This window comes from Coloeus monedula (assembly GCF_965178545.1).
Source record: "Coloeus monedula genome assembly, chromosome: Z".
Classification (NCBI taxonomy): Eukaryota; Metazoa; Chordata; class Aves; order Passeriformes; family Corvidae; genus Coloeus; species Coloeus monedula.
This window is the reverse complement of record NC_138822.1, coordinates 12,478,568-12,504,891: the sequence shown is the minus strand read 5'-3', so window position 1 is coordinate 12,504,891 and position 26,324 is coordinate 12,478,568. Positions and strand designations below refer to the sequence as shown.

The window sequence follows — 26,324 nt, the reverse complement described above, 5'->3', positions numbered from 1 at the left end:
TCTTCAATTATGTGTGTATTTATTTTGTAAGCAAGCTATTCGTTTGGTGGTCCAGCTTCAATATTGCTTTAGTTTTCCTGAGTGTCTTCAACAGGGCAAGTTCAGTCTTCAGTGAATTAAAAAATTGTATCTGTGGCAAGCCTAGCTTCCATACAGTACAGTCTGATCCTCTGTGGCAGTAATCCTGTTGCAAAGCTATCAAAATTTCTTACAGCTTCAAGCAGCCTTGAATTATTTGGATGGTATTAATGCATTCTTTTCAGTCATAGAGCACTTGGAGATTTCTTTATTGATTTTTGGCTATGTACAAATCCAGATTTAAATCCAAGCCCTTCCAGGAGGAACTTCATAATCAAATTACATTTGGCATTACTAATAAACTAATACTAATAATTCTGTAGCAGCTTTTGTTTCATGTTAATTAAACCTGAAGAAACTGTTGACTGTTTTTTCTCTTAAACAAAGGAATTAAAAGAGATGTTGACTAGGTTGTATCTTTTATTCATTGTTGCTGTGCTAGGAGTGGGAGATGGAAATAGCTGACAAGTTTCCTTTCTGTCCATGTTTTTTTGCTTCTTTGCAATGAAAGAATGTTGCAATAATTCTTATATACTGACACATGGTAACTGGTTCTCTTCCAATTATTTCACTTTTTTTTTTTTTAAAACAGTCAAGTCCTTCATCTCCAGAGCCAGCAAGTCTTCCAGCAGAAGACCTCAGCACAAACTCCAATGGTCCAAAGCCAGCAGAAATTATGCTGGATGGTGACAGAGAAGACCTCTTTGCTGGTAATGGCCATTTTCTTCTAGCATGCCTGCACAAACCCTTTTGCCCTTGGACTGAAAGAAATACGCTTTTCTGAGAGGGAGGGTTGAAACCTTATAAGTAGTTTGACAGTGTTGTACAGGTTTTTTTCTTGTGAAAAATGTTGTTAGTTAAGTTTGTTTATAAGTTTTTCAGTGGTGTGTACTGTCAGTGTATAATGTGGGAGTGTTTAGCTGGTCACTAACATGTTTTGCTGATAGTAATAGTCTTTACCATTTTGTGACTCAAAATGTTCATATCTGTTTGTGTGGAAATGCATGACTTAAGTTACTTTCTTGTTTTCTACTTAATAATCATGCATAAGCTGTCCCAGTCTTTTTTTCAGTTATAAAGAGATAATTCAGATTATATTGCAAATATTTCCTTCTTAATACTTTTGTTTTAATGAAAAAGTAACAAACTGGCACATGGGACTAGTCCTGTCATTTCCCTGGTACATGGTTGTATTTCTGATGGTATTGCATGCTTTAGAAAAAGATATGTGAAAGTTTTGATCAGTAATCTGTTAGTAGACAGAAGGTTTCTAAAGCTTCATAAATCAGTGGCTACTTTGGTGTTGGTTTTCAGCTATCCTAACATGGGTTATTGTAGCTGTCAATTACAGGTGTAGGAACATTAACTATTCAGGAAAGGAGGTGTAAAATTTGGAATATATTATGTGTATAAGATGGTTCTGAATGTTACATCTCAATTCTAGCATTTTCCCTATTACTACATATTGAGTGAGTCAGCTGACAGTCTGCTTTGAATACAGTCATCTCCTCTTCATTGATTACCTGATGTAATCATTCCAACAGAAGCTTTATAGCCTTTAGTTCTGGGTTATTTTGTATAAATACATATATACACATGCCCATTACATTTGTTTTTAACCTCCTTAATTTGTATTTCCATATTTTTGAACTTGTTCAAGACACTGTTAGAATGTATTGGCTAGTTTAGTACCTCTCTGAAAGTGTTTTAAGAGAAAAAAGGAATAAAGAATAGAGGGCTAATTGTACTTTTTTCTGCATTTGTTTTGCCTTGTAACTTACAAAGACCATCAGTGCTTTAGCCATGAAGCTTTCCAGTACTAGTCAGTAATTTGGTTATTCAGCTTCAGTATATAATGCCAGCTTTTTATAAACATAGAGCCATCTGGAGTGGATATTTTAGGAAAGCCAATTCTCCTTTAAATAATATTAAGAAAAAAAAAAAAATGGCTGGAGTAAATATTGAGGAGAGTCAGACAGAAGGAACAAATGTTTGCAGCCAGATTGTTTTAACTGAAATGAATGCTGTGAGAATAACACACAGAACTGATTTAATGAGTTTGGGTTTTGCCATGTAGGACATTCTCCTAAATGCTTGCAGCATTGAACTGAAGGCATCTAACACTGCATGTCTACCTCAGCTGAGACTGGTCTTTGAAAGTTCAATTTACAATACAGAATGAGTCTAATACTCTCAAATAGAGGAAAAAACAAATGTGATTTATCGAGCATGAGATAAAATATGACATTGTTCACAGTTTCCTGTTCTAAGCAAGAAGTCTGTATAATGCAGTTGTACCCAAGTCTTGAACTTCTGTCTTTGTATCACTGTTGTTCTGAAATGACATTCTGAAAAACTGTGTTGAATTTGTGTTCCAGTGCTATGTGCTCACAAGTATAACTATTTTTTTCTTTCTTAGGACTGTTTTGCTAGACAATATAGAAACAGTGTGAGAAGGGCAAGATGAGATACCTATTTTCTTGCTTCCAGCATGATTGCATAAGTCTGGCTTTCTAGGAAAGCAGAACTGAATTAAAAGTGAGTGTGACAGGGGTTTTCTTTGATGTGTTGAAATTCCAAAGAATGTTAACTTGGCACAGCTTATAGGAACACTTAAATGGAGAGGAAAAAAAATGAAGCTCTGTCAGCGACTGAATCTCAGACCCAGACCGGCAGGGAATCTGAATCGTTTATTCAAAGGAGTGAGTTGGTTTTATACTCTTTCCTAAGGCACAGCATTTCCTTATGTGGCGTGACCTATCCCGTGTTGCCACATCAGCAGCACACTTCCTTCCATGGGAAGATCACTCGCCATTCCCTCGTCCTTCAGCTCAGCTGTCGGCAGGCTCCTCTCCGTAGGGCTCTGCCGTGTGACACTTTCTCCCCCCAGGGTCCGGTGGAGACAAGCCTCTGTGTGCTGCCATGTGCCTCTGCAGGCAGGTTTTACAGCTCACAACCTAATTCTCTCTTATAATTCCCCATAAAACTCCACAGCTTTGTAACTTCTGTTGTTCCTTCATATTGAATTACTAGACACTTTAAAATCCAGGTAAAGGAAATCCCGTGTGTGGCTCCTGAAAGGAGAGACTGCCATTCTTCAGGGTCAGAAATCTTGTTTTTCAGACTTGCAAAAAATGTGATCATATGCCTCTCTAGCTATTGTAGACTTATAAGTCTTTTCCATTATTCTACCTAATATTTCAACCTAATGGAAAAGGAGGTGAAGCAGTACAAATTTTCTCTACTGCTTTAATGCAGGACAGAACCTGGGAAATTTTTTAGGCTTTTTTGATTATGCTTAAAACCTCTTTGCTATTATGTTTCTGTGGCAGCTACAGGATAATATGTGCAGTGTAGATACTCATAATCTTGTCTCTGGCAACGGAGCTATTAAAACTGGGTTTCAAAAAATGGAAGAAATTAGTTTTCCTGCTGTCATTGGAGACCAGTAAATTTTGCTGCTTCATTGTGGTTCTTGGTTCTGTAAAAGCAAACTGTCTGACTAAACCCACTAAAGAACTTTCACCCTTAGAATAAAAGTCACTATATTGATTATTTGGCCAGAAGAACTACTTTATCTTAGTTTGTAGAGCTCTTACGTGCAGAGACCATAAGGGTCAGTGCTCCAAATGAGGCAGTATTAGGTGTGTCTTGAGGAATTTGGAGATATCTCTTAAAGCTTTGTTTGCAGTAGCCTGCTATTGTACAGTGAAGACCTAGGTATTGAAATGGTCTTCCAAAATGTTGACCCAAAGTTCAGTGTATAACTGCACAAATACGCCATGGATTGCCCGTGAAGGGCATAGCTGTCTGTGCCTTCTGCCTCTAGTGCTCACAGATGAGCATTAGATGGTGAACTGATCTGTGAAGTTTTATCAGTGTTCTGTCACCTTCTTCAAAAAAGTGGAAAACTAGAATTTTTCCTCTCCTCTGTCTGGTAAAAGATTACTATTATTTTGTTTTTTCAGCTCTGAAATGTGTTTGGGAATGGATCATGTTGTGGAAGTGTCTAGCTATGTGTCCCGGGGAAAAGTCAGTGTGTTGGAGGCTGGGGTGATGTTTGTTTTCACTGGGTTTTTTTGTTTGTTTATATGGTGGGGTTTTGTGTTGTTTGATTTTGTGGGGTTTTTTTCCCTTTAGGCTTTTTTCTTGGTATTTGAGACAGAAAAGGAAATGATAATTCTCTGACCCAGATGAGATGTTTAGGCCCATCTGAACAGAAAAGCTTCTAGCTGATGGTGTCTGTCAGGCTGTTGTGTAATGTGTCTGATATGAAGAGTTTGTGCAAATACCTTGCTGCTTTTTAGAAGATGGTTGTTCAGTTCTAGCTTTATTTTGCAAGAAATAAATGCACAAAGGCATGTGAACCTACAGTTTTGAAGTCAGAAGTGGTCAGAAGGTGACTGTTGTGTTAAAACTATTTGTGTTCTCATTAAGGTTGTCCTTAGTATTTCTGATATAACGATAAGGAGCATGGGCCATGACTCAGGTGTAGCAGTTCTTACAGTGAATTCAGTTCAGTTTAGTCTCTGAAATAATTGCTATGCCTAGAGAAGTCTTTTTAAATAGCTTGTCCTCTGTTCTGCATAACAGCTTCTGCTTAAGTTTACTTCCAAATTTATATGTTCACATGGGCAAATTTTCAAAGATAATAAGCCAACTTAATCATTCAAGCTATGTCAGAATGCTAGAGGTCTGACATTTAGAAGTGTGATTAGTAAAAATAACTTGTGGCTGAAGTGAGCTGCTAGTGAGGAATTGCAAACTTGCATTTTCTAAGATGATATTTGACAAAAAGTCCTGGTGAAAAATAAAGAAACAAACTCTGTCTAATGCTGAGATTAAGCCCCAGGCTTGAGTGTTGATAGGAACTTAGTGTGGTTGGCTATAGAATGTTAATTAAGTATATGTAGTTGTCTCCTACAGCAGAATGACATGTCTTCATGTTCTTTTGGAGCTAAGCAACTTGACAGTGATCCCTAACAAAGACTGTTAATTAATTGTAAAGTATGTATTTATGTGTAGCAGTCTAAAGCACTAGATTGTTGGGAGTTCTTAATATGTTTTGGTAACTCCCATAGCTGATGTAAGTGTTGGATCTCAGTGTTTTCCTCCCAAAAGTTGGACAGAGCAGTTGCTTGCCTCTTTAAGCAAGAACTTAAGCTCTTGGGAACTACCCTGGAAAACAAGACATCTAGATTTCACTTTTCATGCTAACAATGATACTGAATATTTTAAAAACCAAACAAAACCCACACAAGCACACAAAACACCTCAAACCCAAAACCAACAAAAAACCACACCACAAAACCACAACTTCATGCTAAGTTTTCAGGTGAAGATGTAAAATGAATAGATCACGCAAATGTTTCTGAAGTGCCATAGTTTCTACTCTGAAACCTAGCAGATTAATGTTTCCATGGGGAAAGAAACAGACCTGCGATACAAGCAGAAAAATTATCAATAAAGCTTTTTAATCCAGACCATGTCATCTGAGTACTCAAAGTAAAGGGGTGTATGTAAGAAGCATAAATGCCAGAGTTCATTAGAAGAAACCTATTTTGTGAGAAATAGATCTTCAGCTCATGTACTACTTGAAGACTGCTTTTCTGAGGGGGAAAAAAATAGCTAGAAGTAAGAGTTCGTTGTTTTATATACAGCTAATGCTTCTTTTTCCTTTCAGGATCCTTGCATATTTTTGTTTTAAAAAAAAAAGTGCAATAACCTCCTCCCTGTCCAGCTCAGTCCCATCATCCCCTTTCGCATCTTTTCCATTTCATGCTTCTAGATTTGCATAATGCCTGGATGAATGCAAACCTGGGGTGAGAGGTAACAAGAGGGAGGATGGGATAAATTCTAATTTCTTCCTAAAATAACTGACTTACTGCTATCAAACAAACAGATACTATTTTCTCTGGGTAAGTTCCTTCAGGGAAATAAAAAAGAAAGACCAGTAGGCAGCACCTTTAAAAATTTGCTAATCCTTCTTGGAGTTCATTTGATGCACAACCTAGATCACTTTATGATACTAATGGGTATGTGAATACAAGTCTGAAAAAGAGGAGTCCTTGAGAAGATGAGTGCTTCTGTTTCATCTGATGGCTGTGCTGCTTTGTTACATTAAATTCACATTTTTTTCATGAAGTTATACTTTACAATAAGAGGATTGTGTTCTCAGTTAATGAAAGTAGAGGAATCTACGTTTAATGACTTGTTTTATAAACCTCTCTAAAGTTTGAAGATATAGAGAGAGAAGTATATAGTGGTGGTTAATAATTTGTTTCCTGAATGTGCTGGAATATAGCTAGTGATAGAAAAAAGGAAGAACTGAAGTGCAATTGCTTTATTTCATAAATATTTTATATTTTATGTTTTATCATGTATATAGTATACTGTGTTACATATGTATATGCATATTTTTCTGAGAAATGTTTCTGTGAAATATACATTTGTTTAGCGTATATGTTGAATGCTGTTAGCCACCAAAGGAGAGAACTGCTTCTTCTTGTTGAAATGTTGCTGTTCTGCCAATCTAAAAGCTCTTTTGCAACTGCCTCAGCAGTTGCCCCACCTAAGATTAGGTTTTGAATTAAAATTCTGTATTGATTTAAGATGCAGTGTCCTTCCTGTCGCATTTGAGGAAAGGAAGCATTGGCAGATACTTATGTTCTGTAAGATTTAGCAGTAAGAATAAAGCAGTGCTATGACAATAAATATTTTCAAAGAAAGGCTATAGATTCTTTGTTCATATTAAAAACGGAGAATATAAAGAGCTGGTTGCTTTTAACTTTAGTTTGAAAGTACTATGAAAATCTGTAATTTGAAATTAGGAAAAGCAATGCCAGCAGGTTGAGGGAATTGATATTTCCCTTGGCTCAGCCCTGCTGAAGCCACGCCTGGTGTGCCGACTCCAGGTCTGAGCTATCCAACACAAGGGAGACATGGACAGATGGTAGTGACTCGAGTGCAGGGCCATGAAGATGATTGAGGCCATAACGTGTATGGCATAAGAGCTGAGACTGAGAAAGCTAGTACTGGATTCATTCTGTACTGGGGCTTGGGGTGGAGGGGATCCTATAGTGTATATATGGTAGGGATATGGTAGTGTTTATTATGGTAGGGAATGGGGAAAAGGGAGCCTGACTTCTCAGTAGTGCCCACTGACAGAACAGGAGGCAATGGCTACACACTGAAAACCAGATAATACACAAGAAAAATCTTACCTTTTTGTTTGTCTTCGGTGGGGGTGAGGGGGTGGTGTTGGGTTTTGGTTCTTTTTTCTTGTTGGTGAGGGTGGTCAAGCACTGGCACAGGTTATCCAAGGAGGAGGTGGATTCTCCTCCTTGGAGATGCTCAAAATTCATCTGGATGTGGTCCAGTTTAGCCTGCTCTAGCTAGAGCTCTACTTGAACAGAGAGATTAGATTAGATGATTTCAGAAGTCCTTTCCAAATTCAGCAGTTCTGTGACATACTCCAGAATAAAATGATGGCAGTAAACTTTTGTCACCCTCAAGCCAGAATGAGTGTCTGCTTTGGTTTAGTGCCTTTTTACCTGCTTGGTAAGTACTTCCCACAGAAGTCTAGGTTGTGAAAGGACTTGAGGTCTATTGGGAAGTCAATTTTGGTATCAGATGACTGTTCTCTAGTCCATATTATCTTTTAAGAAACTGGAATTCTTGAAAATTCAGGTTGAGTGAGAACCACTGCATTGTTCACTTACTTGGACTAGAGCAGAAACTTCTGTATACCCAGGAAATTTTTGCCAGTGGTCAAAACCAGTTAGTGAGATTTGTAGAGCAGGGGTTTGCATTGTCTTTAAACGTAGGGGGACTGTCCATAGTCTGAAGGAAGTAGTCAGTTTCTAGTGAGCTGTTTTAAGCCCCAAAGAGAAGGGAAATAGAGACTAAAGATAATCTTAATGTCTCGCATGCTAATATTGCTACTTTACAGTTTGTGGGGTTTTTGGCTGGGGGGGGGTGTTGTATTAAAGGTTGTTTAACTTCATTTGATAGATGGCTTAGTCTGCTTAGTTACCAGCCTATATGGCTAAATCAGCTGCTGTTCAGAGTGTGAAACAGGTGATGAAGAAGAGCTGCTTCTGTGGTAAAAAAAATTAATTAGTGTTCACAATATGTCATTGTAGTGGTTTGGTCCAAAATACTCATTACTGTTTATCTTCTGTGAGATAAGAATTAGGAGAAATGCAAAGCAGGCACCAAACTTGAAAGAAATATAAAGAAGTTTATTAACAGACCTAAAAGAGGGAAAAAAAAATTATACCATACCTTCAGAACTCTCCTCCTCCCCCCACCTTCCTCCCTTCTCCCACTGACAATGTGAAAAGACAACCCTTAAGATGTTCAGTCTGTTTACCACTTCCATAATAACCTTGTTCAGTCCATTTAGAAAGAGAAGTCTCTTCTTGCTCATGCTATGAAAACATTATCACAACGAGACAGCCGCCCACTTCCAAATATTGTTCAGTCCATTTAGGAAGAGGAGTCTCTCTGCCTGCGTGTGAGTCCTTTCCCCGACTTGCAGCTTTTCCCGCAACTGCTTTCGAGAGTCCACTCTTGAAGGTTTTTGGGGTACAATTTTAAGGTTGAGCAGTTCAGAGACAAAAACAGAGGCCCTTCTCCTTCCCTGGGAGCAAAGGGTCTTCATCATCTTCATCGTTAGGACTATCTCTGGGAGCATCTCCAGGAACTGAGGTTTCTCCTTTCTTGTTTGGAGCAAAAGTCCTCATCTGGTCCATCTCTCCCTGTCCAAACTTCTCATGAAATTACAGCTGTGTCAGCATCTGCCTATCTCAGTGCAGGTGCTTTTGCTCACAAGCTGAACACTCCACCCCCCATATCTTCATGAAATTACAACAGGATACTCTGATATATCATAGCTTCACAACAGAATTTCAGCTTTAAGCATCTCCTCTCTCTCTTCCCTAGGGTTTTCAGCTCTTCACAGCAGTAAAAGGGTTAATCTCACCTCGGCCTTGCAGCTTTGCAGCTGGAATGTTGAATTTTTCTTATCGCAGTGGAGAGGGGGGAGAGCCGAGCCGCTCCGGCTGCCCACGGCAAGGCAGTGGGGGGGTTCCATGGCTGGAACAGGTCCATGGCTCCAGGATGGCCGTGGCCTGGCCTGGCCTGGCCCAAGCAGGGCCTGGCCGGGCCCACTGGCCCCCACACGGGGCCCGCAGCCACCTGAGCCAGAGCCGGAAACGAGAGAGAGCTTGGAGGGGGAGTTTGCCTATTCTTAAATGTGGATCACAAAGGTGGTCACAACTTTAAGTGGCTTAGAGAATTGTCCATATTCAAACTGGCCAGCTGATAGGTTCTATCAGTTCCCAGAGGAAACTGTAAGCACCCCTTAGCAAGGACGTCCCTTCGGGACTATGCTTGCTAACCTATGACAGTCATACAGAAGTAAATTAATTGTGGCTTGTGACTACTTTAAAAGACTCTTTACTGAACAGTATACCAAAAAAAAAAAAAAAAAAAGGCAATATTGATCTTAATTTAACTCATTCTGCGCTACACCCAAAAGTCATATCTGGTTTTAGCTATATGTTGAAAAAATTTTCCTGCAGAAATGGGTGCTATTTATTTTATCGTTACTCTTTATCGTGCGTGTTTGTTACCTTTGTGATGCATATCCATCTGTGTTGCACAGGAAATTTATTGCTAACTCAAAATGTTTATCTAGAAGCAACAGAAGAAGTTTCGTTGGACAGTCCGGAGCGAGATCCCATACTTTCACCAGAACCTACTCCTGCAATCACTCCTGTAACACCTACTACATTAGTAGCTCCCAGAATGGAATCAAAAAGCATGACAGCCCCCGTGATTTTTGATAGATCCAGAGAAGAGGTATGCTGTAAGCTTCTAAACTATGGAAATGTCTTATTTGGATTTTTAAGTTCTATTTTATTTTAAAATGCCAATTCCTAAATGTTGTTGCATGGCATCATTCCTTGATGTTTATTTTGCAAAAGAAGTTTAGTGTGAATTTGACTCATGAAAATACTGTAAGAATTCACTACTGAGGTGATTATATTAGAGATATATAGTGTGGGGATTCTATTCTTTCAGAATAGATACTTTAAAAGTGTATGTAGGAGTAAACTGTGAGCTTGATACATGAGAAATGTTATTAATGTAAAATCACTCTTACTAAAGCCTGTTACAATTTCAACTTGTATTTCTGAAGCTGTTCCAGTTTTTAGCATTATCCTGCATGCTAACAAACAGTTAAGGGTAATCGTAGAGTTAACATTGCTATTTACATTTGGTGTTCCAGTCAAAGCGTGGACATTACTGAATGCCATTCATTCTGGAGAGTTCTCTTACTAGACAGTGACTTTACAAACAAGATCTACCTGTGACCTGCCACGTGATGGCATTCGATTCTGATTTTGCCCCCTTCAGCCCTGGTACTGTCCCTTTTGCCATGGCGTTTCTTAAGATCTCTCTCTCTATCGAAGTTACGTATAGTACATGAAAGATTATGAAATTCTGGAAGAATAGAACTCAGACAAGTATCAGAAAATTTTTGATCTGTTGCTTTTCCCTTCCCAAGCTCTTTTGCTACAGATACCGTTAAAGAAAAGGAATGTCTGTCCTTTGCTTAGAGACACATAGAAACATTGCAAATGAGAGTGGTTGTGAACCACTGTGTCTGCTGGTATTGTAGATGAACAATGAACAGACTACTAAATCTGCTATACTAAAACTTTTGCAGTAGGGCTTAAAACTGAACTCACAGGACCATTTAGTTTGGAAAATTAGTTAGGATCATTAAGGCCAACTGTAACTTAGCACTATCAAGTTTACCACATGAACTTTGCTGCAGTCACAGGCAATGTTAGAAAGTATATTGACATTGGAGACTGGAAATGTTTCATAATTAGACAAGCATACTGACTTTTACTCCTCCTTCCTCTATATCCTTATCCTATAATGTGGATGTCTGTTACCTCGTTAAATATGGTGCATCGTTTTCCTAGATTGAAGAGGAAGCAAATGGAGATTTGTTTGATATAGAAATCAATGTATCAGACCCAGAGAAAGTTGGTAAGTTCCTTGAGCCTAGAAATTCAGACGGTAGACTGTCTTATTCCTTGATGACTATTCTAAGATTTTAGCATTATTTCCTCTTCACTTTTCCTTTGGCAATTTTTACTATATAAATGGAAACCTATTTAATGTATATTTTGGACTAAAAAGTGTATGACAGGATTACAGTACCTTGTCCTGGGATAAGTATTTTGATTTTCTTACAGGAGATGGCATGAATGCTTATATGGCATACAGAGTAACAACAAAGGTAAGTAGTGCAACAAAAATTTGTGAATACTTTCTATCATAACTGAGATGGATCAGTAATTCACAACAATTTTGGATTTTTTTTAAAGACATCACTTTCAATATTCCACAAAAATGAATTCTCTGTTAAAAGAAGATTCAGTGATTTTCTTGGCCTGCACAGCAAATTAGCAACGAAATACATGCATATTGGTTATATTGTGCCTCCAGCTCCAGAAAAAAGTATTGTAGGTAAGTGCAGTTCTGGTAAGATGACTTTTAATTACTGTAATACAAATTCCTTTTCTGCATAAGTACTGCTTGCTTCTTCTCAGGTGGTCCAAATATTCATGTCGTGTATTTTCAAAAAGTTCAGGAAAGATACATAATGGCCTCTTCCTAGCTCAGACTAGTGTTGATAATGAGAAGGATGTCTCTAGTGCATGGCCTTATGTTTCTTATCTATGATTCTTTCTTTGCTGTTGCCCTTCAAGAGCTGATTAGTCTACCAAAGCAAGGATATTAAAAGAAAGTTTATTTTTAAATTGAGCTGTTATCAATTGCCTGCAATATATAGAGCTTCATACATACTCCACATCTCTAATACTTTTGTTTGTTTCTTTTGATCATGGTGAATGCAAAACCTCTCATAAATTTTGCAAAGTTTTAATGCAAAAAATGACTTTTCAATAATGCTAGTCTTCATGAATGCCTTAAAGGATCAGACCCTTTCTCTGTGAGTTAAGAAGCATGCCTGATGCATGAAAACAACTTCAGTTTTGTGATCTCTAAGTAGTAGAAGTTCCTTCAAAATAGCTAAACATTTAAACAGTAAAGCTTGTTGAAGACTTTTGTGTTACTCTTATAAATACGTGATTTGAATCTAGAATGTTGTTTGATATGTAAGCAATGGTGGGACTTCCTTTTCAGTAGTTTAGTCTGTAAAGATAATCAAAGCAGCAGCTTTTCATGTAAGTAGAAGTAGGTAGACTGAGTAGATGTAAGCAGCAGAAGGCTTGGAAAATTCATGATTTTGCTTCTGTGGAAAAGCATTGTGTTTTTAAGCCTGTGAGACTGAAAATTTGACCTGAATTTTTGGTAGTTCTTGAAAGTAGTTCTGTAATTCTTTAATAATCTGTTTTTTGTGTAACAAAAATAAGTTTAATTCCAAATGCTCACAGCATTTATAGAATTGGAATGAGGCTTCTGATCATGTCCTTTGGATGATACAACATTTAAGGCTTTTATGACAGTGTGCATTTACATGAAAATGTAGTGCTTGCATCACAGTCAAAATCAGCTTAGAATAGATTTCAGCTACCACTTGACCAAAACCAGCATAAACATTGATACACGGTAAAACGGTGGGACTTACTGCAGTGCAAGCAAGCACTGGCTGTCGCTTCAAAGCCCTGTATAGAGATTTTAAGCTACAGGTAGGTTGGGAAAACTCAGACTCTGTAGAACATTTTCAAAAGAGCATTAAACTCCCTCTTTAAAGTTGAAGTTCACAGGTCTTACTTACATTCAAGAGCATGTAGTCAGTACATTTCTAATTCTGGAGAAAAGAAGGAATTGATTCTAGGCTGTTTTAAAATAATGCATCCTAAAGCAGAGAGCTGACAAAACAGCAAAAAGTAAGATGACATAGTCTTTACATTATGCATTTATATGTTTAAAGTATTAACACATGATGTCATACATTCAGTGTTATGCAGTGTGTGTTGTAAAAAAGTCTCTGGTCTGTTCATTCTGTTACACTGTTGCTAACACCTGGAGTTTTAAGCTCCAGTTTTATTGTGGTGATGAGTGGTAGGGGCTAGAATTTTAGATCTTAGCTACAAATTCAAGTCATCAGTTACTGACTGTGGAACAAAAGGATAAAAATGAATCAGTGGTGAACTAGAATTGGACATTCATCCAAAGTACCTCACTACTTACATAAGCGTGTATGAAAATCATGTTTTTATTTTTGAAGAAAAGAATTTGTTATTTCATGGATCTTTTCCTGTGAAGGGTTAGAAGAGTGCTTGGTCTACAGAAACAGTCTTTAGACTTACATTTGAATAGGCTTATATTAGCAGAGAAAGAAATCTGGCAAGATACTCAGAAATAACTGTCATTATCACAGGTTAGGAAGTCCTCATATGGGTTATTTGATTGTGAATTCAGTTTTTGCCTATGAACTTTTGTTCAAATTTCAAATACAAAGGCTCTTTTTTATTAAACTACAGGATTTCCTGCTTCCTGCAGTGAAATATTAATGTATAGTAATACTGTAATGTAAAAAGATGAGGCATGTGAATTACCTCAACTTTCCTTGAATACTTGAATCCTTGTATTTGAAGAAATACTCAGTTTTATAGACAAATTTATGGATTTAGTTACATTATGCTGTGTAGAATACTTTTGAAAAAAATGTGTATCGGATTTATTTTCATCATGTTGCAGAGAAGGGAAAAACTAAGGCTTCACTGAGAGATTAAGGGTTCCTTCTTGTTCCTGTAAGGCTTTGCTGCTTGTCTCCTCCAGGAGTTACTGTGTGAAAGTTCTAAGGCCAAAAGGGAGATTGGGTGAGGAACTTGGGGAACTGTTGACCTGACAGATCAGTGGTACATAGTGAGAAACTCAGAACTTTTAGCTGAAGAAACACACAAGTAACAGAAAATAAATCAGCTAGAAATCAGATGTCTGGACTGTATAATAAAATATGTTTCCTGTTTTCTAGGAAATAAGAATAATTATTAATGTTCAGTGTTTCATGGTGTTTTTGATGGGACTCAGGTTGCTAAACTCCCTGCATTTAGGTCTTTAGCATGAAAAATAGTGACTTCAGTCTTGACTATTTTGGAGTTCTGCTGTTGCTGAGGTTGAATGTATTTCCCAAGCCATGACACATCAATAACTGGGTGCCACTCTTGTCGTGGTCAGAGGAAACACTGTAAGGCTGCATACATTTTATTCTGCTGATTTTATTCTCCATTCAGTTCCGTTCAGAATTTTCAGAACTTGCTGGTTTACCTTAGTTAATTAAAAAACTATTAGTTTTAGAACCTAAAAAATAGTAGAATAGAAATAATGCTAATAAGCTTACCAATGAATAGGATTATAACCTGAGGACATGTTTCTATTCGGCTTTATATGGCTAACTGTTTTCTTTTTCTGAACATGAGTTGCCAGTAGGTCGCTGATTGTCATTTAGACAGTTTTCATAAATGCAGATTAACCTAGTTTTACTTAACTGTTAGTCACAAATAATATGTTACAGGAAATTGAGTATTTCACAGAGTTGCTTCCACAAAACCATGCAGCATGTAGTGTTGATATTTTTTTATGTTCCTATGTTGTGTTTTTTATTGTAATTTGACTTAAATATGTAAACTTAGGTGAGCCTTATATTCTAATCACATCAGTTATGTTAATGATTTATCTGTGATAAAATCAATATGATGCCATTTCCTTCAAGGCATGACCAAGGTTAAAGTAGGCAAAGAAGATTCTTCATCCACTGAATTTGTAGAGAAAAGAAGAGCAGCTCTGGAAAGGTAATGTGTGTATCTAACTAAAATTTATTTAGGCTCAGAATTACTTGTAATATACTGTATGGGTTCTGCAATTGGAACACTGGTGATCTGTACTTAAATGAATTCTGGAAACTGTATACAGCTGTCAAATTTTTGTGTAGAAATTGAATAATTCCCATTAATAACAGGAAGTGTAGCCATATTCATAACAGTTACTATAGCTAACTTGTTTCAGACTTAAAATGAAGATTGCAGAGATTCAGTAAGTAAAACTACCGTTTTCAGCTTGTGTAGACATTTTGGGTTAAAGGAATTAAGGCACTTACAGCAATATATTTGTTCCATAGCAAATCAGCTGTTGGGCAGGAAGTGGGGTGAAGAGACCTTCAGCCACTTGAAAGTAAAATGGGCTTCTGATGGTGTGCATTGATGACATTGATGTGACTTACTGAATTTTGGCATAAGAGATATTGGATCTCTTGTCACCCAGCTCTGATACACAGCTGATACTGTTCAAGTATCTTTGTTAGGAAAGGGTCCTATCCCTGGTATACTGCCACGTTAACCTTAACTTGTACTTCATATGGAATATGGGACAAGGAAAAAAAGTTGAGCAATCTAATGTGTAAAATAGTTTTACTGCAATCCTTACCTTCTTTAGGAAAAAAAGTATGGATCTGGTGGTCATACCTAGTAGAGATGGATAAAAATTACACTTGAGAATGAAGCAGAAGTGAGGGGAAAAAAAAAGGGAAGGAGTTGCTTTGAATTTTACTTGTGGGTTTACGAATCTTTTAGAACTAAATGGGTTGAGGACTGTAGTCTATCCAGCATATAAATAGTTTATACCTAGATCATGATCAACTCACTTCTCCAAGATTTCGTATAATTCTAAAATAAATCAGCCAGAATTACCTGTAACAAAAAGCCTGTCCATTGCGCTGTACAAAAGTGTTTTAACAAGCTCATTTTTTTTTCTGGCATAAACTGGCTATTAAAGGAGTAGGTTTTCACTCAGCTGTTGAAAATAAGAAGTATATTATTTTACCACTGTCCAACATACAGTTGCAGGCCGCACCTTAAGGACTTTCTGGTGTAAAGACTGTCCAGTGTTTAGTATGTTACGTTGTGGTATGGAGTGCATGACCCTGTGTTATGTTCAGTCAGGCACATTAAATCTGTTCTGTTACCTGATATTTTAATTTTTAAAATCATAGGTATCTACAACGAACAGTAAAGCACCCAACCTTGCTACAGGATCCAGATTTGAGACAATTCTTGGAAAGTTCTGAGGTATTTACGTTCTTTTAACTTCTCTTACTTGTTTCTAGATATAGTAACCTCCCAAGAAATAGATTCACTTTGTTTTGAGATCTAATCCCCTAAATAAATATGAAATCCAATTGACTGTACCCTTCATGGGACAGAAAGGCAGAGGCTACTTAGGTAATGGTGTGCCTCTGGCTCTGGTACAACTTAGAATGGTAGTGACAAAAAGCTGTTTGCTGTATAATGACTTCTCAAGCGAGTTGGTCTTTTCAGTTCTGATGTTACTGATTGTTAAGTAAGATGTAAAATCAAACTGGCTTGGAAGTGTCTCTCTTGCCTCCAGGAGTTCAGCTTGAGGTGTATTGGTAGGAGAATGTGAAGATGGTGGCTGTACTGCTGGCCACGCTAGGTATTTTGTGAATAAGGACTTCAGTCACCTGTACTATTAATCTGGTACCTTTCACAATAGTAAATATATTGTTAAAGATACATAATATCTCCTCATAAATGTGTGTAGTGGTTTCACTCTAATACTGAACTGTGTTTTGGCAATGTCAGTATCTTAGTTATACTAATAAGTCACAGAGGCCTCCCTACTGACAAAAGCATCAATAGATAACTTACAGTGGGTTTGTCAATGCTGCTGACAGACAAAACATCACATGAAGGGTAAATGGTCTGACATAGGGGCCACCTTGTATAGCATATTCAATCTAGCCCGAATACTAATATCAATTAAATTTAAAGTTTGTTAACTTAACTCTGAGGATTTCTCAGTACCTAAACAGATAACATGTTCTCTTAATACTTGAGGTATGTTCATGGCCTTATGTTGCAAAGCAAAAAGTCATCAACCTTTTATTATCAGCATGCAGTGCATGTTTTGCATTACAATTAAACGTGTCACAGAATTTCCTTTGTCTAATTTGTTGTAAATCTAAGCTTTTCTGTTCCTGTAGTGGCAGTTTGTTCATTGTAGCATATAGGTGGCCATTTAGGACATTTGGCTAGTTCATAACAGCTTTGGACAAGTGGTTTGTTTGTTCCATTTAAATGTAAAGATGTAGAAGAAAAGTAAATAGTCTATATTTTTAAGTTTTCCTCTTGAGAATGTAAAAGTAGTAAATTTGAGAAATTAGATTCCACTATATTGAAACACATAGGAGTAAAGAAAACACTATATCCTTTTCTTTCCCCCTTGTGCCCAGTTAAACCTCCATCCTTTTAACCAGTCTCTTTGCCCTTATTTGTCATTCAATTCCAGCTGCCGAGAGCGGTTAACACCCAGGCTCTGAGTGGAGCAGGAATATTGAGGATGGTGAACAAGGCTGCCGACGCTGTCAACAAAATGACAATCAAGATGAATGAATCGGATGCAGTAAGAGCTGATTTTTCGGCTTGAATAATGAGATGAATTAATGAGCCTCAACAATTGCATTTTAAAGCTGTAGAAGTAGAAAATGGGTTATTAATTTGCTTATTGGCTGGAATTCTTAGCTGTATCAGTTGACCACCCTGGCAGTACCTGGATAATTTGCTTCTTTAGAACCAGAAATGTTCTTGGTAATCTAATTTGTAATGCTTGACTCTTTCATCTTTTGTCAGTGGTTTGAAGAAAAACAGCAACAATTCGAGAATCTGGATCAGCAACTTAGGAAGCTTCATGCCAGTGTTGAAGCATTAGTCTGCCACAGAAAAGGTAACTTTACTTTTATGTAACTGCATGAACCTTAGGAAATGGTGATGAGAAACAAGAGCTCAGCATGTCAGAACTCTTAACTAAAGTAGTTGCACAACGTATTTTAGTGGAAAAATCTTCTAATTGTATCTTTTATTTTAAGCCACTCTAGTATTTTTGTATACCTGTCTTTAATTTTAAATTTAACCGGAGTATCTGTCATTCCTAGAGTCACTGTAATGATTTAGAATTTTTTTTTCCCTTGCACAGTTTCATTACCACACCTAGCAAGTGATTCTACTACAGTAGACATCCATAAATTTATCTTCAGGTCTCATGGCAAGAGTAATTTCTTTCCGAACAAAAAGTGGCTGCATAAATCCATTTAAATATCTTTTGGTTCAGTATTGCTCTGTTAACTGAGTTTAAGTGCTTACACAGGAATTTGTTATTCCTTATTTAGTCTGCATAATGATATACCCTCAAACTACTGTTAAGGTAAACTTTTCTGGGAAGATAAGTATTCACAGAATATGAGCTTTTTGTTTGCTTATTTTAGATACAAGCAAAGCCTGCAAGTTTATATTGTAATAACCTGTGCTACTTTTTGTCAAAGATGGATTTCCATCAGATTATTAAAAAAACCAACAAAACAAAATAGAAACCAAATCTAACAAAATCCCAAACAAACCACAATTTTGAATTTCTAGTTCGAGGAAGACCATAAGTGTGCTTTCTGACAATGTTGTATTATATAATGTGGTGTCGCCTTCAACCTCCTCCAAAAGCACTTGAAAGTGTCATGAGCTACTTTCTCATAATTCTAATCAAGAATTATTCTCTGTAGTAAAAATATCTTTAGCCACCTATCCTCGAAGTAATGGAAAATGAAAATCTATATTTACAGTTGATTTGACACCTTATAGATTTGAAGAAGTGTTGGTTTGTTGGTAAGAGTTGCGTTTAAATTGTAAATGTTTTAAATATCTGAAGACAGTTTTCTTTTGCAATCACTTCTGGTATTCTGATGGTTCTGCAGGAGTAGCAGAGTTACAAACTAGCCTGTAGTAGTTTGGACTAAACGTTTGTTCAAAGGTACATGGGATCTGGGACAATTGCACCAGTATTTTTTAAGAAATAAGCTCAAAACTTCACTTTCACAGATGCCGATATGTGAGGTTTTCTTTTTTTTTTTTTTTTTTTTTTTTTTTAATTTTAAGGCATATCAGAATGTGACAATACACTACAGTATGCACACATATAAGTTACTTAAAGTCCATAAAACAGTCCAACAAAAATAAATTCCACTCATGGGAGTGGTGGTTTTGTGAAAGGGTCGGGTTTTTTTTCCACTCTGAACTAAATGGAAAAACTGTGCTGTAAACCTGTTAAAATTGTTCTGAATTTGCTCTGTAGACGACTTTGCTTTTGTTTTGTGGGTTTGCAATTTCTTTGAAGTAGGCGATTGGATAATACTGAAGTGACTTTTTTTTCATGTCTTTTGCTAGACAAAATAAGCATGACATTAACAGACTTGGCAAAGCATTTACTGATCGAGAGTTTTTTGTGCAGGAGTCCTCCTCCTAAATGTGGTTTCATTGTGATGTCCTCGTGTATCTTATCGTGATCTTTAGCTTCTTTTTTCAGTTGGTGAGGTTAAACCTCTGCTCGATTTCAAACCTCTGCTCCACTGATTTATGCTGCAGAGTAATATAACACATTAAATCGTGCTGAACATTACTTCTGTGTTTCAGAGCTTTCAGCCAACACCGCTGCCTTTGCTAAAAGTGCTGCCATGTTAGGTAACTCTGAGGACCATACTGCTCTATCTAGAGCTTTGTCTCAGCTTGCAGAGGTTGAGGAGAAGATAGATCAATTGCATCAAGAACAAGCTTTTGCTGATTTCTATGTGTTCTCAGAACTTCTTGGTGATTACATTCGTCTGATTGCTGCAGTAAAAGTGAGTACTACGAGGAAAAATACCGATTTCGTGTTTAAAATTGCATTCCTCAGCTTACAGATTTAGGGTAAATGAATGTGTGTATTTGCTCATGTAACACAGTTAAGTTTCTGCCTCATGTTCTAGCTGAATAAAGTGAAAGCGTTCATGAATTATTCCAATGATAAAAATGTGATCAAAGAATAAAAGTGATCAAAAATGTGAATGGAGTGGTAAGATCTAGAGAAAATGCAAATCCACTTTGAGCAGTACTGAGTGTGTACAGTACTTGGGGATACTGTACTGTGTCTAAGCATACTGTACATGTTTATTTCAGATTACTTACTGTTACAGTAAGCATACATAAATGTTGAAGAACATAATTTGGTATTCTATATTTGGTAGATAGCCAGTAATGTCTTTAAATAAGAAAAAAATGCAATTTGTGGATCTACATCTCATTAAAGAAAATATTCAGTTTAGGTGTAAGCTATGCTGTACAGCATGATTAGGTTTAGACATGAGAACAGGTATCTGTGAATTATGTCCAGAAATACCTTTGAACTTGCCAGGTTGTTGGAAGTATTTTTTTTTTTTTTTACTTTGTTTCTCTTTTTTCTAGTTTTTTTTAATGTGTACTTTACTTCTACTGCCTTAGTACATTGCTAACAAAAACGTGTTGCTGAAAATGCATGTAATCCATATGCATGAACAGTTTGCTAGCATCTGCATTTAAAGAATAGTCTGCACAATAGAGCACTACATAGTGGTTGTTTAGGTTGTGTTTTGATAGAATGAGGGGCGTAAAATGATTTGGAGCACCGAAGTGTCTGCTCTGAAAAGGGTTCTTGAATAGCCTGTTATTTGTGGAAGGTTTTGAGCTGTGCAAGCATGATGTCAAGTGGATACAATACATGGTAGACACACTAAGGTTTCTTGGAGTATACTACTCTTTCCACCTTTATCCTGGAATTATTTTTTCCTACTGGGAATTAAGATAGCTCTAGCACTTCCAGTTTAATAAATGTGTCTGTTCTCGCAGGGCGTGTTTGACCATCGAATGAAATGCTGGCAGAAGTGGCAAGATGCTCAGGTCACTTTACAAAGAAAACGTGAAGCTGAAGCAAAGCTCCAACTTGCCAACAAACCTGATAAATTACAGCAAGCTAAAGATGAGATAAAAGAGGTAATGTTATCAAACATTATTTTGGAGGTCAGACTTTGTGCATTGGCTCATTCATTCTGCATTAATGCTGCTTTATACCATTTTTACAAATCATTTACTTGCTGTTTCCTATATTTACTGAAATTGTTAAAAGAAATTTACTTAAAACACTGAATATGTGCAATTTTTACTTACTGTAAGATCTGTAAGACAGTTAATACTGTCTCTACAGAGTGTGGGAGATAGGAGGGTGGGAACATGGACACGTTAATGCTTTTAACTGTTAACAGCTCACTTGAGTAGGCAGAGGAACTTCTCTTGGTCTCTAAAGCTAAGATGACTTGGGTAAATCCAGCAAAGACAGCTAATAGAGAACTATTCCCATGTTTTGCTTAAATATGCAGCTTTTCTACCCATATATATGTGCATGTATATATGGTGTAATTTCAGTAAAAATAAATCTAACATGTTGAAGTGTCATAATTTATACACTTTTTCTATCATGCTTCACTAAGGAAATTGAAGAGGTAGGACAACTTAATTATTTAATGCTTATGCATTCTAAGTATGCTCTAGTACTCTCCCATTAAATAATGGAAGAACATTTATTGCAGATTTCAAGCTCGTTTACACAATTGCTTTGTTTGGCTTCCTCATTGGTCACTAACCACATGCTCCTTTGTTCTTTTTGCCCCTTGGTATATTTCACATACAGTATTGAAATTACTCATTAACTTGATTTTTTTTCCTTAAAAAAGTCTATTGTTTACTGGGAAAACCTAATGTTACTCTTGTGTGGCCACGTTCTTATTGATTGCCTCTCCTGATGTCACCCATCCATTAACAATAAATTTCCTGATTACTGGTAGTAGTGGGAAATAGAGATCCTTTCCCAGTCCCAATAGTAAATAACTGGGGTTTTTTTTGAAGGTATTACTTTTCCTGCTTTATTAGAGAAGGCTTTTAGTAAACCCACAGTTTAAATGTGCCAGTTGAAAGTTCTTACTGCCACTGAAATATGTTCAGAGTTGTTGAATTCTGTAATAGTGGACTCTCTGGCAGAGGAATTGCGAAATGAAAGCCTGAGCAGCTCGAGCATCATGCATGACTCGGTTGTTTTTTGTGCATAAAGGGACAAAGGACACTCCTATAAATACCTTCTTGAATGACGAACTTCTCCTTGTCAGACGCTATAAAATGGCAAACTGTTATCCAATGGTAATTCACACAGGACCTGGGATTTGGGCATGATGAAACTGAAATGCTGAATATATTAGACCTGTATAAGCTTTCACAGAAATCTCAGGCACCTCTGTTTGATGGGCGGTAGGAAAGCATGGGCAATCTTAATCTACTTTTCTTTACCTGTGTTTTATACTATTTCAGTTATGTGATAACTCTTCAGGCTGATCTTCCATGGAGGAGATGCTATTATGACTTACTAAATAGCTTCATAATGTATATCTAAAAGGTCAGTCAGGGGACTGTGAATAAATATAAGCTAAAAATATGGAGATGTTTATTAGAACACAGATGATGTTTATCTCATATCACAGTAGAAACTTGACACCAGATCACAAAATGTTTTTGTGAATAAGTAGCACCACTGGATTGGTAACAGGAAGATGCTGCACTGAAGCCTGTTGCTTCCCTGGTGCCTTTTTCTGAGGAAGATAAATGTTGCTGAATGTATTTGTTCTCTTGACTCAGGTAATATGTTGAGATGAACAGATACAGTTGCTAAGTATTTTCAAAGCACTGCTAGCCTCTCTGTGGGGCTCGCCCTTTATCTACACAACTATCTTAAATTTAACAATGTAATAGGTATGTAAAAGCAGTTACAGGGCAATGTGAATGCTGAATATCCCTTCTTGTCTAGCTGGATGTCTTTTTACAGAAACTAAGGAGAAAAAACCTAGTGTCATATATTGTTACATGAATGCCATGCTCCCAATATGGCAAAACCCCATAAGAAACATCTCTTCCTCTGAATTTTCCTCTAATGATCTTCTTACCTGCAGTAACTTTTCTACTCCTGCTTTCTATGAAAACAGATAAACACATCCTCAGTAGCTCATTCGCAACAGAAATACAGTAGAGATAATCGTATACTTGACAAGAGGCAGAGATGAAGATTTACTCATCTCTTCTGGAATTAGAAAAAATACAGAAACTAACTTGAGACTCTTCCAAGCTTGATTGGACAGGTTTAGGTTCCTTTGTATGACGTGTGTAAAGGGAATAGCAGATAAAGCCTTAGAGATGCATTTTATTTTCTAAAGAACATTTTTTAAATGTTAGCAAGTGTTTATAACAGCAGTACTAAGCTATATTTACATTTTGTCTACAGATAGCATTAACTCAAAGATACCTTTGTTGTAACTGATCTGATGGCATCCCGTAACACAAATTTGAAATTGTTATTGTAAGATTTTCTTCTAAATAGGCCAAAAAAATCAAATAGGTCCTTAAGTGACTATCAATATGCTAAAAAAATTCAGATACTAGTAGACTGAATGGACAACACAAAATCTTACCTCTGTATGTCTTTCCTTTGCCAGTGGGAGACAAAAGTTCAGCAAGGGGAAAAAGATTTTGAACAGATCTCCAAAACCATTCGCAAGGAAGTTGGAAGATTTGAGGCATGTATAATTTTGTCCAAGTAAATAACAGTTCTACTGTAGACAATACTGACATTTCAAGTAAAATTTATAAAGAGGTTAATATGCCATAATTTATTTATTAACAGAAGGAACGAGTGAAAGACTTTAAAACTGTTATTATCGAGTACTTAGAGTCATTAGTGCAAACACAACAGCAGGTAAGATAAATTTTAAGTTTTGTACAAGTTAATATTTAATACATTCCATATTAGGTTAGTTAGAAAAATATGGGCTTTAAGCACAGCAGTTCCTAAAACATTAAGAGCTACTGGTCTGTACTGCGTTGGTTTCCCAGCCCTTGCCCACCTGTAATTCAGGGAAGTAAGGGAGAAGCTCTCCTATGGATATGGGCAAGCAGAGGGTCTTGTCATCTTCTCAAACTGAATTAGTACTTTCACTTAGAGATTGGAGTAAATTGTAATCAGTATGTACTTACACTTACTGAAGAGACTTGGATTCTTAAATGTTTATTGCTCTTTTTTAAAAGTACAAAATATTATTGAATATTGGAAAGCATTAAAACAGTTTCCAGTGTCTGAGAAGTAGGCCTTGTTACCAGAAAAAGTCTGGACTCTTTCTTCTGTTCATTGCAGGAATATAACCCTCCAGCTTTGTTTAATTAAAAAACCCCAAAAAACAGTATCCTTAGAGATAAGAATAAGTGACTGATCTTTAATAAAAATCTGTATGATTGTATTCTGTAGCATTGTGTTTAACATGTGGCAACATATCTACAGCTATGAGCAGATTTGTGTATTTATTACTTGTTTTTTTTGCACTTTGTAAATACATGAATGAATAAGTACCTATGTTCTTACTTTATCTCACAGAGGCAAGTTTACTGCCAGAGGAGGTAGGTATGTGTTGTATTTTCCAATATTTAGTACTTAATGAGTGATTTTTCCCTTTTCTTCAAGCTAATAAAATACTGGGAGGCATTCCTACCTGAAGCCAAAGCCATTGCCTAAAAGAAGAATATTCCAAGTGACAAGATACTCGGGATGTTTGTCCTGGATAAAACTGAATTCCACAGTGAAATCACTTTAAATCATCTAAATAAACCACTATATATTTTATGAATTAACATGTGGCTTTTTTTATATACCACAGCATTTTATTAACAAGCTGCATGTCCTGACCCTCTTTGAAGTGGACTGTGGCATGATGTTCTGCAATACATTGCTGAATTGAACACTATTGTGTCTTAATACTTGCACTAAAATGTGCACTGCAAGGCCAGAAAGCTGATATTTTTGTTCTTTACAACACAATGTTCTGTAGTATGTTTACCTGATCTTTATGAAACAAATTTAATTGCATTGATTAATGTTCACTTAAACATTCCTGTACAAAATCATGTTTTTGTGATTACAATAATAAAGGGATGTACCTTGTGAAACATTAAACGCTCTGGGTTTGTATCTATAGATACTTACTGGTGTTCTTGAGAGTACGGTTTAGAACAAATTGAGATGTATCCAGGGCAAACCCAACATTTAGTAAAGAGTGGTGGAGAAGGTATTAAAGATTCACAAACAATTATCTGTGCTAAACTGTTCTGTGTTTTAATTCTGAATCTCTTCAGTGTGGGTGTTCTTTTCACTTGAAGTTATCACTGCCTTGGCAAAGTCTACTGTGTTAGTACTCATAGGGTCAAAAGACTGATGCTTGGGCAACAGACAGATGTAAACTGAAATCTCTTTCAAGTGTTTACAGAGCTTCTGCAGAGTTAAAATCACCTGCATGGTCAAATACTGATGTCCTATGGGACTGGTACATTGCATCAATTGTATTCAGTGGTCTTAGGATACAAAAATATAAAAAAGTCTTGCAGTAATTCTGGTAATAGGTGAGGAAGAAAAGTGGGTAATTCAGCTGAGTGCCTGTTAGTTGTAAGAGCTAGCATTCTGTTTGTATTTTCTGGAGTAGAAAATGCATTTGAAGGGACTGGTTATATATACCTTTTCCAAGAAATCAGAGCAGATTTTTCTGAAATACACAATATTAACATAGGATGTGCTGTCCTGTCATTTTAATGACACAATGAGCTTGTTGATGTATTAGTATTAATGGAAGGTATTATTGTTAACAAATTTTAGGCAAATATTAATTGTAGAAAACAAGAGAAGCTGTTGCTTACAGCTAATCATAAGACTGCAGGATAAACCCATGAATTTGTATTGTTTGGGATCAAATATAAAGAAGCACATAATACCATTTTTGAACAGAATGAAGACCTCAATTCAACTGGAAGGTCTATTTCTACAACAAAGGTAGTGTAATCTTTACAGATTAGTTTTTGCTATAGCTTCTCTGCATACCTCTCTTCAGTATTTTTAGAAGTTTTGAAGGAAACTAGGACAGAAAAAACCCACCAAAATTTATCAAGCCTAAATCAAGTGTCTTTTTAAATGGTTAAATGCTAAAGCCTTAAGCTTGTAATACCTTATGCCACCAGTGTTTGTTCAGTCATTTATCTTAAAACTGCCTTTTGAAAAGCTCAGATATGCTGGAGGCTTATGATGGAGAAACTGATCTAGGTGTAACACTCTCTTAAGTGTTAAAATGCGCTTAACATTGGCTTGCGTGCTGCTAATGAAACTTGACCAGCAGCTCAGTATTAAACTTCACGTATATATCACTCTGACTGAAAGTGGTATTTCCAGAACTAAAAGACTCAGTTTGGACATGCAGGGCTCAAAATGGG

At 36.6% G+C, this 26,324-nt stretch overlaps 1 protein-coding gene across 2 annotated transcripts in view; it reads left to right on the top strand.

Moving 5' to 3' along the window:
- Nucleotides 1–25,016, top strand: part of SNX2 (sorting nexin 2) — a 32,584-nt gene extending 7,568 nt beyond the window's left edge. The window contains exons 2-15 of one of the 2 annotated variants that reach the window (XM_082301275.1): nt 671–788; nt 9,782–9,945; nt 11,082–11,148; nt 11,358–11,401; nt 11,490–11,631; nt 14,846–14,924; nt 16,121–16,196; nt 17,437–17,550; nt 17,778–17,871; nt 19,605–19,810; nt 20,832–20,975; nt 23,516–23,596; nt 23,704–23,775; nt 24,535–25,016. In XM_082301275.1, coding sequence (XP_082157401.1) covers nt 671–788; nt 9,782–9,945; nt 11,082–11,148; nt 11,358–11,401; nt 11,490–11,631; nt 14,846–14,924; nt 16,121–16,196; nt 17,437–17,550; nt 17,778–17,871; nt 19,605–19,810; nt 20,832–20,975; nt 23,516–23,596; nt 23,704–23,775; nt 24,535–24,585 — 1,452 coding nt within the window. In that variant the 3' untranslated portion in view covers nt 24,586–25,016. Of the gene's footprint in view, nt 1–670; nt 789–2,529; nt 2,617–9,781; nt 9,946–11,081; nt 11,149–11,357; nt 11,402–11,489; nt 11,632–14,845; nt 14,925–16,120; nt 16,197–17,436; nt 17,551–17,777; nt 17,872–19,604; nt 19,811–20,831; nt 20,976–23,515; nt 23,597–23,703; nt 23,776–24,534 lie in introns of those variants that run through there. The other variant, XM_082301276.1, reaches the window with a different exon arrangement.
- Nucleotides 25,017–26,324: the final 1,308 nt, after the last annotated feature.